This window comes from Eptesicus fuscus, chromosome 11 (assembly GCF_027574615.1).
Source record: "Eptesicus fuscus isolate TK198812 chromosome 11, DD_ASM_mEF_20220401, whole genome shotgun sequence".
In the NCBI taxonomy this organism is placed as follows: Eukaryota; Metazoa; Chordata; class Mammalia; order Chiroptera; family Vespertilionidae; genus Eptesicus; species Eptesicus fuscus.
The window spans coordinates 42,805,507-42,823,961 of NC_072483.1; the positions used below are offsets into that span (position 1 = coordinate 42,805,507).

An 18,455-nucleotide genomic window follows, 5' to 3' on the forward strand; every position below is an offset into this window, starting at 1 on the left:
TCCAGGCCTTTCCACTTACAGCTCCCTCTGTCTAGAATTATCTCCTTCCATTTAACTGCAAGGCCAGCTGCTGTCTGCTTCAGGTCTCTGCGCAAATGTCTCCCTGTCAGAGAGGTCCTCCCTGGTGCCTCTGTTTAAAGTGCATCTCCTCCTCCCCTGCTCGCCTCCCACTCTGTCCCTCTCGCCTGCCTTCCTCTTCTCCCCAGCACTCATTATCACCAAGGGACTACACATTTTAGTCATCTTTCTCTCTCTGCTCAAATGCAAACTCTCCAAAGCTGTGCTTTTTGTCTATTTTTTTTTTCATATGATGTCCCCAGGATCCACACACAGAATGTGCTTGGTACAAAATAGTCAATAGATATTTGCTAAAGTCTCTGAGGAAGGCAACAGGGGAAGTGAAGTCAGGGAGAGTTCCTAAGTTTTCTTAAAATCTATAAAGTGGAGGGGGAAAACAGTTAAAATACTCAGAATTTTTTTGTAGAACACCCATACACAAAAAGAACTAATCTACTAAAGTGAATACACAGTATAATTAGAGATAATGCTAAAACTATCAACATCATCTCAATGTTGTAAAATTATGGATAATATTGCTTCTTTCTTGACATTGCTGTCTCTCAGGTACTTACAATGAGCTGAATTATTTTTGTATTGAAAATATATATTTTTTAAATAAACAGATACCACCCCTCTCTTTTGGAATTCTATTTATTAAAAATTCGTTATGTCAATCACAAAGATATCAAGGGTGTCTCCTCAGCACTATACAGAGCTGACAAGCTGGTCATCAAAATGTTGGCAAATCGTTTGTCCTTTAGTTCTTTATATCAACAGCACTCACAGCAGATTAAAGGTGATGGTGCCGGTGCTTCATTCTATTGTCAAAGAGCATTTGCGCTTCATATCCCATTTAAGGGGGAAAACCTGTTCCGGTTCTTTTCATTCATTTTAATATGCAAATGAAGAAAAAGTTAATATCACTATTAGATTGAATGGACATTACAAGAGTATTTATAATCTACAGACACACACACGCAAATTAAATGTGTGTAAATAAACACCTCGGTTTTATATTTTATACTGAGGAAGGCCAATCGTGGTTATGCTGTTATATTGTTAGATGAAGAAATGGAAGCTGGTAAATCAATTACACACTAGTATTTGGGTAGCATTAGTGTCTATAATTTTTTTACTGTTGTAAAAGTATAATCAGCGTAAAAAAACAAAAAGAATACAAGGAAGCTCTAGAATTAAATTTCTTTCTCATGAACTTTGGTCTAATGCGTGGTTGATGAAGCCATGAGACAATATTCTCACACCTTTGGTTTTATTTCAGTAGTTTCCAGAAAATATAGTAATGGAGAAATTTATTTCAATTTGATGCCTACAAGTCTAATTTAGTATGTAGCTCGAATTACTTCTCAGTGTTCCATTTTAAGCCTCTACATTTAAACACTGGTGCATGTTATTCCCTAATATAACTTGCATTGGTCTCAATGAAAACTGCTGATTTACAGAATAGATTTTTATTACTTCAAGCTATTTGTTAAGGATACATTTTAGTGACTATACAAAAAAAGGTGCTTTAAAGTCTCACCAAAAGAAAAATTTAAGAGTCTAAAATACTATAATTATATATTATTCTAATTAAGAGCTATGTTCTGACAAGCATAAGTAAGTGAAATGGTTTGGAAGATGGCAGGTAACTATTGAGAGTTAACACCTTGTTTCTAGAAGATGAATTATCATGAATAGAATTAAATTAGTCACAAGTGGCAATGAAGAAAGTATAGGTGGAGCTTTTTCTGCCCAGGGAAAGTGAGACTACATCGCGTGGGCCAATGTAGCATATGTCTTCAGAATTCAGGTGTTGTTGGCAGGGGCATGCTGAGCTGTCAAGATGAGCTGACATACTGTAGCTCATGGACCATCAGCTGTGACTGGAGAGGATTGGCTGGGGTTCAGAATCACTGTGGACACTGTCAGACTACCAGCTTCTTTCCCACAGGCTTCACTCTGTCTTTCCCTGAGGTTCTGGCATGTCCTAAGACAACAGTCTTCAAACGGGAAGTCCACAAACACTTTCTGAAGGGGCCAGGGAATGCAGGGAGTTTTAGAGGAACCACTTTCCAGCATCTTTAAAAAGCAGAACCTGCTTTGTCTGCCAGCATCATCTTCACTCCATTTCATAAAACAAAGGTAAGCCTCTCATCTGAGCTGAACCTTACTTTGGCTATTGCTTTGGGTAAACACTTGCTATACATCAAACAAAGGCAACACTTTATATATTGGTAGCTAGCTTTGCAAGAAAGTGAATGACTCATGACTAAGGTATACAACTCCCAATTCTTTAAACAAATGGAAGAAAATAATGTAGCTGTCATTATTTGATGATTTATCAGTAAAATTTTAGACATATAATGCAAAGGAGTTTATATCTAACTCCCCCCGACCCCGCCCCATATATATATAAAAAAAAAAATGAAATTAAAAGAAGGAGTTTGCAGCTATGATTGTGTTAAGGAACTTGCAATGAGGACATTCTCCTGGATTATTTGGGTAGACCCTAAATGCTACTGTTCTTATGGTAGAGAGGCAAAGGGAGATCTGAAAGACAGAAGAGGAGACAGCAACATGGTGATGACAGAGTTGGCGACCTAAGTGATGCAGACATAAGCCAGGGACTGGCAGCTGCCCCCAGAAGCTGGAAGAGGCAAGGAACAGATTATCTGCTGAAGCCTGCAGGGGAAGTGCCTTCCTAACAATACCTTCGTTTCAGCTCAAGAATCAGCAATACTGACTTCAGACTCCTGGCCTCCAGACTGCGAGAGAATAAATACTTGGTTGTTCTAAGCCATCTAGTTTGTAGTAATTTGTTAAAGTGACCGCAGGAAATTAATGCAGAATTCAAAGCATTGAACAGCATTGCCATAACTTCTTCCTTTCTCATCTACTTATTATGGGAACATGTTTTTTAACACTGATATATGCAAAAATAAGAAAGGGGAGACAAAAAAGGGGGAGACAAAATTGTTGCCAATCCTGTGTCTCACTCTAGCAAAAGAATGAAAAAAATTTATAACTCATTAACAGATTTGGAAAAATAAACAAAAACCCTCTATGAATCACAATACAACAATGCATTTTCAATTTTAAAAATTTTAAGGTTACTTATTATGTTTATGATTTTAAAATGTGAAGGAGTTACTTATGTCCTCAAGGAAAGTTTAGGGCAGTGGTCGGCAAACTCATTAGTCAACAGAGCCAAATATCAATAGTACAACGATTGAAATTTCTTTTGAGAGCCAAGTTTTTTAAACTTAAACTTCTTCTAACACCACTTCTTCAAAATAGACTCGCCCAGGCCGTGGTATTTTGTGGAAGAGCCACACTCAAGGGGCCAAAGAGCCGCATGTGGCTCGCGAGCCGCACTTTGCCGACCATGGGTTTAGGGTGTATGCTCCCATAAAAAGAACCACCACTGTGGATACTCCCCATATCTGTCCTATAATCAATTCAAAAAATAATCCAAACAACAGTTTATTTATTAACTTCTTTAAAAATGTTAATTATGCTACTAAAAATTTAGACTCAATGTTCTAGCTCTAAAATTCCCATAAATCATTATTTTAAAAATGAGGGTGGTAAATGTGTAATATTATTATCCTTATTTCCTTCTTTCAACTGCCAATACCAAAAATAAAAATAATAAAGAATTATTCATTATTTTCTTTTATTTTTCTATATCTGAAGAAAATTTTTGCCATATGATCTAAACTATACCGACAGAAAAGCAATGATGTGACCATGATTCTGTATCCTTACCTAGACCTAGGAGAGTCAGATGCTCAAAAAGGGTCCAGCAGTGGTCATCAACGTAATGACACTTCAGGATCAACAGCTGGCAAACATCTCGGGCAGTTATATCACTGGGTACCTCTAAAGCCCTGCTGGTTTCATCTTCACTGTAGATTTTAATTACCTGTGTAGGTAGAAATAAGAAAATAGCTAAAATATTATATTAGAAACATTATAGGAAGTCATCAAACTTATTGGTTGAGCTGATTACAAATTACTTATACAGTTTGCTCGACATCTAATTTATTTATACACTAGAGGCCCGTTGCAGGAAGATTCCTGCAAGAATAGGGCTTCCTCGGGCCTATTCCTGCAAGAATAGGGCTTCCTGCGGGCGGTGCCGCCCCACCTGCTTCCCTCCCTTCTCTGCCTGCTTCCCTCCCTTCTCCGCAGCTTCACTCCCTTCTGCAGTGCTTGGCTTCCCTCTACACTGTCTTCAGTCTTCACACCATCTTGGTTGGGTTAATTTGCATACTCACTCCTGATTGGTTGGTGGATGTGGCTTGTGGGCATGGCAGGGGTACAGTCAATTTGCATGTTTCTCTTTTATTAGATAGGATTAAGTGAATGATTACTTATCCCAAGACTTGTTTATAACATGTGTCAAAGTCACTTCATCCAACAATTTCCACTCTTTTCTCCCATGTCTAAACCAGAGGCCAAAGACCATTTAAAGCCATTAGCCACTATTATTGATATAATGTTATATGTTAATTAAATTAATTATAAGAAGATGTCCTTTCTCTACCACTCTGGTCTATTCAAAAGTTCTGTATCTCTTATCAATATTTTAAATTTTCTATGTCATATTTAAATCCTGTAAATAATCCAAGTAACATGGGTGATTTATTCCCAGATATACTCAAACAGTACAAGCAATAAAGAAAACCAGACTTTTTGAAAAGACTTCTCTATTTCAGGTATGGAAGTTTTGCCAAAGACTTGCTACAAGTTCACTAAATCCCTTTTCTTTTCTCCTTGCAATTAATTGTGGCCATGGGACTATAGGTGGAGTATAAGCCCATCCAATTTTGCACTTCCCGTAAAATTCTTCTCAATGATCAACTCATATGTAATTTTTCATACTCATAATCCCAGGTAAGAATTGCCTCGATATTGCCAATTATTAGTGGGCAGTTCTGAGTTTTGGTCAGATGTGATTGTCTGAGCTTTCATTTCAGTTCACTTATTTTGTGGTCAATACACGTGGGTCCCTAAGATCCCAAGATCTATTTGGAATCTCAGTGTCTCCCATGATTGCATCTGGGTAAGCCATTGCTCTTAAGAGTGCACCTTCAGTGTCTGTATCGGTGCTAGAGACAGAGCACCCTGTGGGCCTCTGAAGGGTGCTGTCTATATCCATGCTGCCGTGATTAATGACTGGACCGAGCTCTGGAGGGTGCTCCTGCCAAAAGCAATATGAAGATGACCACTCCCGAGAGGACAAGAAGATCCAAGCCTGGGCTGCTCCAACGTGGAGGCAAAGATGAGCCATGGTTTCAGTTCCCTCAGAGACCGCCTGCACATTCCACACCAGGAAATTGGGGGGCTGGGAATGACCTGGTGGCTGCTAAAAGGGTTCCCTGCGCTTCCTGACTCCCCCTTGTTTTCTTACAGTAAACTCCCATGGCTGTTTTCTTATAGTAAACAAGAGCAGGACTCTTATTTTTCATGCTCTATCTTTTATATCAGAGGGGCTAAGTAAATGAAAAATTGAAAACATTATGAAGCCTAAGCCAAATTCATGAAAAGGAAAGGACAGAGCAAGAGGTAAAGATGGGGAAAATGAAAAGGATTTCTAACCAACCCAGAAAGCCAGTATTTTCTTCAAACTATGCTGGTACAAATTTGAACAAAATAAGTTGCCAAGAATCAAGACACATAAATTTAGAAGAGCTAGGCCAACTTAAATGTCTGGAATAGGAACAAGTACTCATTTTAAATAAATAACACCTGCTGAGAGCAAAATGTAATACTTTTCAAAAAATCCTACTTAATTCTGACATTTATCCAAAATATACATTCATCTGTGAATAATAAAATTATATTTTGGTTAAAAAGGAAACATATATAATACTTTCAACAATAAAGAATTTAAATAAAAATAAAAAGTTATATTTTGGTTGATTTTCCATGGTAGTAAGTTCCTGTCATCTCTTAGATCTTTTTGGTAATTTTGAAAATCCCTTACACTACCAATGGGATGCTTTTGATAAAAGTCTCACTTTATTTCTATTTATTTCTCCTTAAAGGTTATGAAAAAGAGAAAGTTAATCCAAGCCTTAACTCTCTAACAGAGTTTAATGTGCCTCTTGCCAAAAGTATCACTTCACTAAAACTTCCTATGTGAGAAAAAAATTCAAGTCACCAGAAAGGCTACATGACTTAAATAGCTTTTAAAACTAAGTTAAAAGCTTTTGTGATCATGTAAAAACCAAATAACAGAGCTGTTCTTAAGAATCGCTATCGCAAAGTACCTGTCTCCTGTGTTCTTTATACACTGAGAGGTAAAAAAGAGAGTGGAAGATCATATCATCATGCTATTTAACAAAGGGATATTATACATTTCCAGTTCAGTAGCCCCAATTCCCAGCTTACTTTATAAAGTAAAAAATGGGGTGAGAAGAATATTAATCATATCAATTTACCCACAAGATCATTTGAAACTCTATACCGGCAGGAAGAAATACTGCCTAGACCCTAAAGAAAAAGAAAAACTCCCTTTGTTTCATCGGTGGACAAACACTTGGCTAGCAAGAGAGACATGTACTGATAAGGTCTGTCTACAACATCCCACCAGCATAAACAGAGCACCCAAGGACAGCCAACTGTGTAGACATACAGGCTGTGTTCTGGAAGCCCTTGCGTGTCGCTGCAATCCTGGCTATCAGAGCAACCTTGGCCTTTGGAGTGGTTTACAGATTAAAAATCTGCTCTGGAAGCACATGGCACAGAGCAATGAAAATGTAATACACAGATAGAGTAGCCGCTGCAGGGGGTGTGCTGGAATGTGGGCGGAGCAGATCTCTGTTTTGGCTGACATCCTTATCAAGGCAGTTGATACACTTTCTACCACAACTCCCCTACACTGCCCTCCTTAAAAATTAAGTGGAGGCAAGAGATAAAAGAGTAACATAACCCATTTTTAAAACAGTAGACACAACAATGTTCAAATATAGAGACAGCAAGACATGGTTAACTTTTCAGGAAAAGTCTTGAGGCCTCTGAAGTCTTGAGTCTAAAAGACACAGAATATTTAGAAAATAAGACAAAGGCCATTTCTGAAAAAATAAAGTCAAGAGATCCAGTTTGAAAGTCAATTCAAAATATATCACTTTGCTCCCAAAGCACACCAAGTATTTAACTCTACAATCACCGGAAATTCTGATTCTCAGAACAGACGATATTAAATGCCTTAGGAAAGCCCTGGGCGAGGGCTACACAGTCAGCCTTTCCCCTCCTCCCTGCAGAACCCAGGAATGTGATGGCAGGGAGAGCCATGTCCTTTTCCAACCTGATCCATACAAGGGTATTTAAAAGGTATTCAGCCGAAACCGGTTTGGCTCAGTGGATAGAGCGTCGGCCTGCGGACTGAAAGGTCCCGGGTTCGATTCCGGTCAAGGGCATGTACCTTGGTTGCGGGCACATCCCCAGTAGGGGGTGTGCAGGAGGCAGCTGATCGATGTTTCTCTATCATCGATGTTTCTAACTGTCTATCCCTCTCTCTTCCTCTCTGTAAAAAATCAATAAAATATATTTAAAAAAATAAAATAAAAATAAAAGGTATTCAGGGTTTTTATCTGGTCATTTGGCAATACCATCAAGCAGAAAGAGGCACTGCACCCAAAGGTAAGCATCTAGCAACTGGGTAGCTTCCCCCTATTTATCCAGAGAAGGGAGGAGAGAAGATATAATCATTCAGCACGTTTAAAAAAAAAAAAAAGCTAGACAAAAACTCATATACACAGACAACAGTACGGTGGTTACCAGAGGGAAGAGGGGTAGGAAAGGGTAAAGGGGGTAAAATATATGATGATGGAAGATTTGATTTTGGGTGGTGGGCACACAATGCAATATACAGATGATGTATAATAGAATTAATTGTATACTTGAAACATATAATTTTATTAACCAATGTCACCTTAATGAATTTATTTTTTAAAAAGCATTGATTAAACAAGTATATGAGCAAGAATCCAGATAATAAAAGGAAAAGAAAGAAAGAAAGAAAGAGGCTACTGAAGCATGATTACCTTCTGGTCAAAGTTTCAATTTTAAGGTCACAAATTTATTTTTCACATTAACTACATTTAAGTACCACATTTAATTCTTATTATTTATTATTTAACTTAAAATAATGTAAATACCATATTTAATACCAAGATCTTATGATGAAAAGCATATATAACTTTAAAACAGAAAAAAATCATTCATTTATTTTATCTATTAATTACACACATATATATGTATTATTTATATATAATAGAAAATAAGGAACAAGGACCATAGAAACTTGCTCTCAACTATATCCCAAAATAAAGCTTATTTGTACAGCTCTTTAAAAGTTTACCATCCAAGTACAGTAGGATTATAAAGCCATCTTTTAATGCTTGTTTTTTTTCTCTATTATTTTAATACAAATGCAACTGTGCCTAAGTCATATGAAATATTTTTACATCGAGGTCAGAGTAGCCCTGGGTTTTTACATTCTTCTAAATAAGGAACACAGAGTCCTAAGATAAGAGTAAACATCTCAGATATTCTGAATTAAGCAACTTATTGTGTTCCCTTGAAGAGGATGGAAAATAACATATTCATCAGTACTTATTCCAAATCTCTAACAGAATGTTATATTTTTTTAAAAAGATTCTTCCAAAAGACCCTAACAGCTCAAGAAAAGCTGTTGTTTCCTACTACCATCCTGAATTAGTTTGCTAGCTGTCAAATACTTGTCTAGAGTAAAGCAGTATATAGTTTAGAGAAATCAAGTAGTAAGGAGTCTTAAATTCTTTCTAACAAGAGATATTCAACACTACACTTTACTTCACCATGAGCAGTACATGTCTCCTGCATACCCCCTACTGGGGATCAGTTAGTTATATTATCTCAAAACATATCATCAATATAAATAATACAGAAATTGATTGACACAAACAGGTCCATTCCATACCCCCGTGGCCCCTTTCAACGTTATTCCCTAGGATCCTTTCTCATTCTTGATCTCTAACCATACTTTTTCTCAAGTTTCTTGAAATAGCCATGCTCTTTCCTGTCACAGGACATTTGCACATACTGTTTCTGCTGCCTAGAACCCTCTCTCCACCTTCTACTGGAACACTGTTTCTCCACCTTCTCTACACACCCCATTCAGAGAAACCATTATTTCTGCCAGGAAGCTCTCAGTGACTCTTCCAGTTTAGGTCCAGGCCCTTTGCTCCACATATGCAGGTGTGTGACTCTGTAATTACTATGCACCGACCTCAGAAGGCTGCATGATCGCAGGGATGATGTCAATGTTTGCTTCCCACTATATCCCCAGCAGTTAGCACAGCTCCGGGCACATAGTGAACAAACAAACATTATTTTAGTGATGAGTGAAACCATCATGTGTAGCCCTATAGGAAACAATATTAGGGATTCCAAACTAGCAGCTTTGAAACTTCACAACGTCTGAAAACTTCTAAATATATTTTCTTATTGATTTCAGAGAGGTAGGGAGATGGAGAGAGAGAGAGAGACATCAATGATGAGAGAGAATTGATCTGCTGCCTCCTGCATACCCCCTACTGGGGATCAAGCCCGCAACCCGGGCATATGCTCTTGACCAGAATCAAACCCAGGACCCTTCAGTCCACAGGCTGATGCTCTATCCAATGAGCCAAACCGGATAGGGCAAGGTCTAAAAACTAAAGAACAGAAACATATGGACCCAACAGAAAAGATAGGCAAGGTTTCATGAATTATGTGAAGTAAACAAAGGTGGGCCAGGTGACCTCGATGGTCCATTTCAAGCCTGGGAATCTGTGAAAATGCAAAAAAAGAAGAAGGTAGGAGGATATCTGAGTGGGACAAATATGAGGAGCAAAGATACTGAGGACTGAAAGAGCAAAAATATGTAGAGAACAGTAAACAGAGCACTATGCCAAGACCAGAGGGACAGAGTTATGAGGACCAGCTGAGCAATCACAGGTGCCTATGGGAGGAGTATCTTTAAAGGCCCAGCACTGCTGAACACTGGTTTCCATCCGTGCCAACTAGAGAGGGGGCCACGACAATAAGGGATCATTTTTAAGATACATAAATGGCAGGGTACCCTTTTTCAATGAATGAAAATATAGAATTACATTTAACACACTAAGCGCCCAGTCAGTCACCGGTGACTGACACTATACTTTCCGTCCGGAAGACAAAACAGGCTGGGCGCTTAAGTGTTAAATGATAGTTTTACAAGCACATGATTACAAAGAGGTAAAAAATAAGGATAAATAACCACATGATGATTTAGTCATTTAGGAAGCCGCCCGACTACAAGTAACAGAAAAGCTACCGTACAAAATTTAGGTTTCGTGTTGTTTTTTCTCACATTCGAAACCAGAGGCAGGCAGTTTGGGGTTTTGGTGATGTGATTTCACCAAAAGTCACTACCGGCCCAGGCTCTTCCTATTAGTCTGCAATCCTCAAGGTCTCACAAGATGAATCACCCCCATACCTCCTCTGCAAAAACTGAATTGTGTACATTCCCATGTTACTACATTTCAACAGGAAAATCACAGGGCATGACTGGGCAAAGAGAGGAACTAATTCAGGGCGAAAGGACCTGTGTTATTGTGGCTCCTATAGACCTTACAGGAGTTCTGGGTATGAACTCGTGTCCCGGCCAGCATCAGGCCAGGCCAAAGAGGACCAGTATGGCTTCACTACTGGAAATGCCACACTTGGCAGGGCAGAGGATTTAGCATGGCCACACCTGGCAGCTTGGATCAGTGACACTGCCAAATCATGCCACAGCTAGGCTTCCAGCCAAGAGAAGAAAGACAGTCTGCAGGGACAGGGAGGCCCAGAAAGTTCCGCAGAGCCCCTCTGCTCTGTTCTTTACTTTTCTGCAATCCGTACCTCAGGCCAACAGCCTTGCAGACTGTCCTTTCCTTGGGCCTCCTTTCTCCCTAGAGGGGATGAGATGTTACAAAGAGAAATTGGAAGCCCTTTCAGTTTGCTCTGTTATGTGGTCAAGAAAAAAAAAGTAATAAAAACACACACCACACAGCTCCAATTTCATCATGAAAGAAGTCCAACTAAAAACTAAGTCCAAACATATCCTAAACCATGGATGTAGAGGTACACACACATAAACATATGCATATATAAATGTTATCCTAGAACCTAAATCCAATATGAATAATAAAGGGGGTCAAATCACAAATCCCACCCAAAACCGTCCAATGACTCCATCAAAGGAGTGTTCTCTGAGGCCTGGTGTTCTTGAAACACATACAATTCCTGCGAAGATGCCAGTGCTGACTAATCCAACCTCGAAGTGAAAAGACCTTTGCAAGTGTTAATGCGTATTCATATTTAAAGCAAAAAACCACTGGTCATGCTTATGTTGGACGCAGTGTTGCCCCAGTGTCTCATTTCACCTTTTAAGCAATCATTTCTTCCCAGAATAACCACCGGACATGTCTCAGCAAAAAAGTTAAAAACTGTCTCACATGGTGAGAAAGAAAGACAAGTTGAAGAGGAGAGGATGAGTGTTTAGAAGACAGAGGGGATGGCACAAGGGGAGGAAAGAGATTTATTGGAAGCCAGGACACATCACACTGTTCAATTCTTGAGCTGGCTGGCATCAGCTGAAGCACTGTTAGGAACTACCTTATCTTACAGATTCCTATAAGCACATTTTCTCACATTTAACCTCCCTGAAACTGAGATGCAATTTATCATCAATGGTTTGTCATAGTTTAATTAGAAGCATATACAATAATGATGCACCTTATAATTTAAGCTTTCACCGAATCAATGAAACAGGCGGTTTTCAGTCTTTCTGGGACATGTAGGGGTATTATTTTACAAACTTATAATAGCAAACAAAATATCACTTTCTAAACCTAACATTCCCATGCTGTGACAGCATGAGGAACAAATGGTTTGTATACATTTTTGTAATTTTACCTTTGCTTCGTTTTTCTAAATATTTACTTTAGGTCAGTGTAAAACACGTGTAGCACGTATTCCTGTGAAAGAAATGGAATCAGTGCTGTTAGAATCTTACAATGTACTCATCAGAAGGGCTCTTGGAGAACACCCACTAAAATCCTCTCATTTTGCCAGTGAAGAAGCCGAGGCTGGAGAGGCTGAAGACTTGCCCAGGGATCCCAGCTGGTCACTGGCAGAGCCAGCCGGGGAACCTGTCTCTGGGCTCCTACCTGACCCTGTTCCCTCCGCTCTTCTCATCCAACTTGCATGCTCCTTTAAGCTGCTACTTCTACAGAACATCGTAGATGCAAGTGTTAGATAACTGAACACCAGAACATAAAAATGCTTTTGCGTCCCAAAGACCTAGCTTTTTGAATATCAATATCCAAAAATGTTTTCCTTTGTTTCACTTTCCTTAGCATAATTTGCCAGGAAAGTTGCATATACTGAAATAGCCAGCAGAGGGAGTCTCGATTTCCCAGTGGGTGAAAAAAAGAGGAAGAAATAAGATGGTTTGCAAATTACAACTTGAACACTATTAACCTTATGGAGGTCCTGTTTAATATAATTACAAGCTTTGTAATAAAGTTTATATCCGTTTTTAAATATTCTTAATTCTTTGAATTTTTAAGGTAAATCATGTCTACATCTTATACCTCAATATGAATTTGTTTATACATAGTGTGTGTGTGTGTGTGTGTGTGTGTGTGTGTGTGTGTGTGAAAGTCACCACACCTGGAATCTCAAGGGGAGGTTCTCTGTGGCATTTAGAATGGTAACGTCAAAATTTTTCTTCAAATCTTGACAGAACTACCTAAACTAATTTGACTTCTGAAACGGTGAGACACTATTCCTGACATGTTCACAAATACAACTGAATGTATGTGTCCAAATATGGATGTCCAAGTAGGAAGTTATAATCACTTACTAACAATGCTATTTTTGCCAAAATGGATTTTTAATTTCTCTTTTGGAGCTGTCTTAAGAACAAGCATTTTTAATATCCTACAGGGATGGAAAATCTTTATCCTCTCAGAGGGTTTAACTTCTGAGATTACCAAAGGTCTTGCGTCCCTTTTCTGCCAAAAAGAGATGCTTATTTTCTCGACTTGGCTTAGGGTGCTGGGGCACGGCCAGGAGACCGGCCCTAAGACTGCCCCAGCAAGAGTCTGAGACTGTTAACCAGCCAGCTATTTTTAACCTGCCTTCACTGCCAAATGTGGACCAATGTGCTGTAGTTTACAAAGTGACATGGGGCACGGGCCCTGTTCTCTTGCAAGTTCAGTCCAGGTGCTCACGGCAGTGATGGACGCCGGAGCCCACTCTGTGAGCAGATCCTAGACTGCCAGCTCATCAGCTACAAGCTTCAGATTCCTCATTCTGGAACACGGACCAACTGGCAAACTGAGAGCACTCAGCTGATATTAGAGATGTGCTTTGACATTAGTGGTGTACTTTGGGTAAGACACTTACCTTCTCCAAGCCTCATTTTCCTCCTCCCAACTTGTCCCTCAACCTTACAGGGTTCTTATGAGGATTAAAGAGAATGTGTAATCAGTGCTGAACAGCTGATGGCTGTTTTTATTTTTATTGGTGTGTCTGGAAGGCAGTGCGTACACCAAACTGTCCACAGCAGCAAGCTGGGGCTGGATATGCTAACAAAAAGGCAGGTGGACCAGCTGAGGAGAGCCTTGGGCACATGACTTTTTACCACAAGATATGAAACCCAAGGAAAAATGATGTGACTGCGACAGACAGACAAAGGTACAGAAGAAAGGTCAGTAGCAGGTGAGTGCCAGAGGAGCCCAATTTTATTTTGTTAAAAATTGTGTTTGTTGAACTGATAGTAATTTATACCCACTCTGCACCTTAAGTCCAGTGATGATGAAAAGTGACACAGCCCTGCCATCATGTCACTAACATTACAGCAATGACACCTCTGTCTACTGGAACATGTCTGCACACGAGGCCCAATTCTACTTCTTTCAAATATACAACCCATGAGTCCCTACCAGACACTCCCTAGGATAGTAAAAGGAGAACTAACATAACCCCCTATTAGCACCTAACCACCACTTATCAGCATACAATAGTGGGTTTAAATTTTTTTAATTCAAATTAAAGTCCATTCATAGAAATAGGGAGAGTGTTAAGTGTTTATGAAACTAGTAAAACATGCCATTTTACAAATTGGAGATGGGGTAGCAATTCACATTTGTTGAGCTCCTATATGGCAAGTATTATTAAATATCTACCCTATTTATCCTCACAACTGTTCTGTATAGAAGCATCATTACCTCCAAGACAGAAAAACTGACTCTCAGAAAGGTTTAAAAGAGGCACCTTACATCATACCACTGATCAGTGACAGAGCTGAGCTCACACTCAGGACTTCCTGGCTCCAGAACACACGATCTCTACTACACCACTTCCCAAAAACTCACTTCTCAGGAAAAAAAAAAAAAAGTGAAAACACAAAATCCACCCATCTCAGTGGCACCCTTCCTGGGTGAATATGCTGTAAGTGACCCTGTATAAAAAGTTAAAAGGGCAGCAGAAAGATCAAAGTTTGGCAAAAAAACGAGAGCTCTGGGCAATAACTATACTCACTACCACATCGCGGCCACCTTCCAAGCAAGCCAACCATCTGAATTCAGGGCCCCATCTGTGGATTTTCACTAACTCCCCTACTCAGGAAACCTGCTCTCTCCCCACTCAGCACCCCTTCTACTATTTGCATACAAGAAATAGAAAACATTTGTTCAAAAAGCAGAATCATAGTTTGTATGTGTTGTAACTACAATAAAAATCCAAGGGACAAATACATACTGGATGCCTAATATATCCAAGCTACTTGTAGTGGAGATGGCTAGTTGCCCACCAGTAGCCACCCTTCCCTTTTCCCTTCCTAATGAATCCTGATTGGGTGAGGATTTGAGGAGGGCAATGAGTTGAGTTCAAAACCTCCATGTCCTGGCCTCCCTTGTGTCCAGGGTTGACCATGTGACACAGTCCTGGCCAGTAGGACACAAGCAGACGCTCCTGGTTATTTCGGAGCAGCACACTAACATCCCACAGAACTGGCCGGCATGCCCTAGGTCCTCCCCATGCTGCATGCCAGGAATGTGACCAGGATGCCTGCAGATTTGCATTTATCTTTCCTTAAAAGGAAAGGGACAGGCACTAAGGAAGATGTGAGAGAAAGCAAGAAGCTTAGTGGCCTGAGGACACTGTGGGGCTGCCACATTCGCTTTGGACTGATTCTTCCTGTAGAGTAAAAGAAAAATAAATACCTTCCCTCTTTAATACGCTTCTTTTGAGTTCTATGATTACATAAAATTAAATTCAGCCTGGAACTGACAAAGCAGTTTGTTTAAAGAGCCTTTCCCTTAATTTTAAAAAACCTAGTTGGAAGACAAAACGAGACAAATTTTATAAATCAAACAGGGTAAGATACACAAAAAATACCCCAGATACACAAAGAAGACTTGAAGTGAAATTTGAAAAGCCAGAAAGCATAAGATAGCTAGTAAGACTTAAATATCATAAAAGGTAACAATAAAATTGGTCACATGACAGTAGTTACTGAATTGAGAAATGAGTAACAAAGGCATGTCCACTGATGCTGAATGGAGACACCATTAAAATGGATGAGAAGGAGTATTCCAGGCTTCACGATGGTACCAGAGCTCAGACACAGGCAATAAGCCACCTTTGGAAAAACAAACAGGAGCCTGGAGTGGTCTATAGGCCACTGAGCACAAGCCTGGGAGCAGACGCACAGAAGGACAAGCAGCGAATGCTGCTGGGCGCACAAGGAGAAAAACAATGTGCGGGAGGGAGGTGTCACATGAAGTTGGGGAACTGTGGTAGGTCCAGGCCCTGAAGCACAGTGAATGCAACATACATTTGGACTGATTCTGCACGTACCTGAAAGGTTCTGAACAAAATAGTGATATGATGTTTCATTCTTTGCAAAATCGTGTTCAGTTTTTTTAAATATAGCAATGATTCTAATTGTATGAAGGAAATGAATATAACAAACTATTCTCTTGTATAGAGGGGGACTGAATATTCTGTTAAATGGCATTACTCCATATTAGACTCATGAACTTCATATTTTCAAAAGGATATGAATCTTAAGAAACATATATCCTAAAAATTATTCCTTTTCCTCTGAGATTTGAGACTCTTCAGGATTGTGTGTGTTTATCAACATCTCTGTAACTATAGTCTAGAATGCAGAAATGCCTGAAAGCATAATCTACAAAAACAACATTAATCTGATAGAGGCATGAAACATTTCTACCCACAGAATCAGAATATAGACATCTGGCCTTATGACTTTGCAGCCTTTCTATAAAAAAAAAATGCGGATTTTATTTTGCACTTAATGTATACCTTACAATTTAGTTAGCTTGAGTCTTTAGTTAACTCTTTGGAACCTTAAAGTGTTTTCTTGATGCAATGTACCAATCTAGCGCTCTGGGTATAAATTGTCTCTCTAAATCTCTCTCTCTCTATCTCTCTCTCTCTCTCTCTCACACACACACACACACACATACACACACACAGGCACACAAACACACTCATTCTGTTGCCTACAATTGCTTTCTGAATAATGTGTTTTCTACACTAGAGTATATGGGAGTTGGTGGAGGTACAAAGAAAGATGAAAGAATTTGCCTAAACTAATTCCAGACTAGAAGTTGAATGGTAATTACACACACTATAAGGCAATTTCATTGACATATTAACTTCAGGAGGTAACAGGTATCTAGGAGAAACACAGGAAGTCACAAGACCTAGATTATATTTCTAGCTTTGTCATTGACCTTTTGAGTGACCCTGCGTAAGTCACTCACACCCATGAGACTCAGTCTTCTCATCTGAAAAAAAAAAAAAAAAAAAAAGCATAACCTAGTAGTTATCTGAGAAAAAAATGAGGTAAAGGATTCATTCAAAACCTTTGGTGAGGATCTGATAATTTATAAGAGATGTGATAAAACCATCTTCACTAGAATTTTGATTCACTAGAATCGAGGAAATCAGTTCTAAATACAATTAGAGAAAGCCAAAAAATTATTTACAATTTGCTTGATGGGAAATCTATCAAAATACTCGGTTCCACAAAAATCCAAGTGTATTTGATCTGCCACAAAAAAAGACCCATACAATGTTGAGGGCCATATTTAAAATTCAATTTCCCAATCACTCTCAGGAGACTCTTACAGCCAGATACACTAACTGATTAGAAATGTACTCCCAAGTGCTGCTGAGCATTTTCAGAAATGTCCTCAGCTTTTCAAATGATTAGGATTCCAGTTGGATAATTATTTGGCAAGAACTACTCATTAAAGATGAGCAAACTTTATGCCAAACCTGTGGGAAAAGTACCTGCCTTCTTAGGCACGTAAAAAGCTGCTCCAAAAATACTCTGAGAAATGCTTGTACTGATTTGTAAAAGCAGCATATTATGGTGCATACAGAAAATGACAAGTTAATTACAAGTGTGGAATGATTTTCTATCTCGAGGGGGGAAAAAAAGAAGTATGCTGTAATCAGAGCAGATGTATGTTTTTTAGCCAGAAAAATAAGAGGTTTCTAAAATTTTTAAATTTTTGAAATAAGAGGTTCTAAAATTTTCAGAACAATTTTATAGACAATGGGTCCTTTGGGGGTTACAATATCAGGTGAAAGAAGTGCTTTCTGCAAATGACAATGGGCTAAAATATATGAACATTTAATATCTATACTCAATGGAAAGGAGTAACATAGATTTGGGCTTAGGGAATTCTGACTTCTGTAATTATTATAATAGAAACCTAGCAAGAAGCTTATTATCAAAAGACCAAGAGAAATCCCAATGATGTGCCCAGTGGCAGTTCAGATCTAACATCAGTTATAACCACAGCTTTCCAGACTACTCTTGGTTTGCGACTCACCAGGCAGCGCCAAGGTGTACTCATACCACTTTCCCTAGACGAACTGCTCCAAGTCCTTAAAAATGACAGCACCTTTTTGTAATGTTTTATACTCTCCGAAAATTAAAAAAAAATGGTTTGAATATTTTTCTGTAACTATGGAAATGCAAAATATATTATTTGATTCACAGAACTACATGCAAATAAGACTTAAGAGAGCACTGACTGGAAATCTCTCAGCTGTTATCATCCAGGTGAGGAAATAATGTCTCTGAGAGTCTAAGTGACATGCCAAGGTCACAGAGCCAGTAAATGGAGAGTCCAGGTGGTATGCTTTCCACCACACCAGCACCCTGTCCAAAAATCCTCATGAAGAGCGTTTCATGGTCAGTCTGCACTGCAATATTAACTGGACAAAGAAGAAAAACATAAGAACATAGATTTGATTTATGTTAATATGCCTTTTCACATCCCTAG

At 39.0% G+C, this 18,455-nt stretch overlaps 1 protein-coding gene across 2 annotated transcripts in view; it reads right to left on the reverse strand.

The window, feature by feature from the left end:
• The window catches only part of GRB14 (growth factor receptor bound protein 14), a 110,772-nt gene that overhangs the window by 41,204 nt on the left and 51,113 nt on the right, over positions 1-18,455 (reverse strand). For both annotated transcript variants that reach the window (XM_054723435.1, XM_008138625.3), the window contains one exon: positions 3,829-3,985. In XM_054723435.1, the coding sequence (XP_054579410.1) occupies positions 3,829-3,985 (157 nt within the window). The remainder of the gene's footprint in view (positions 1-3,828; positions 3,986-18,455) is intronic.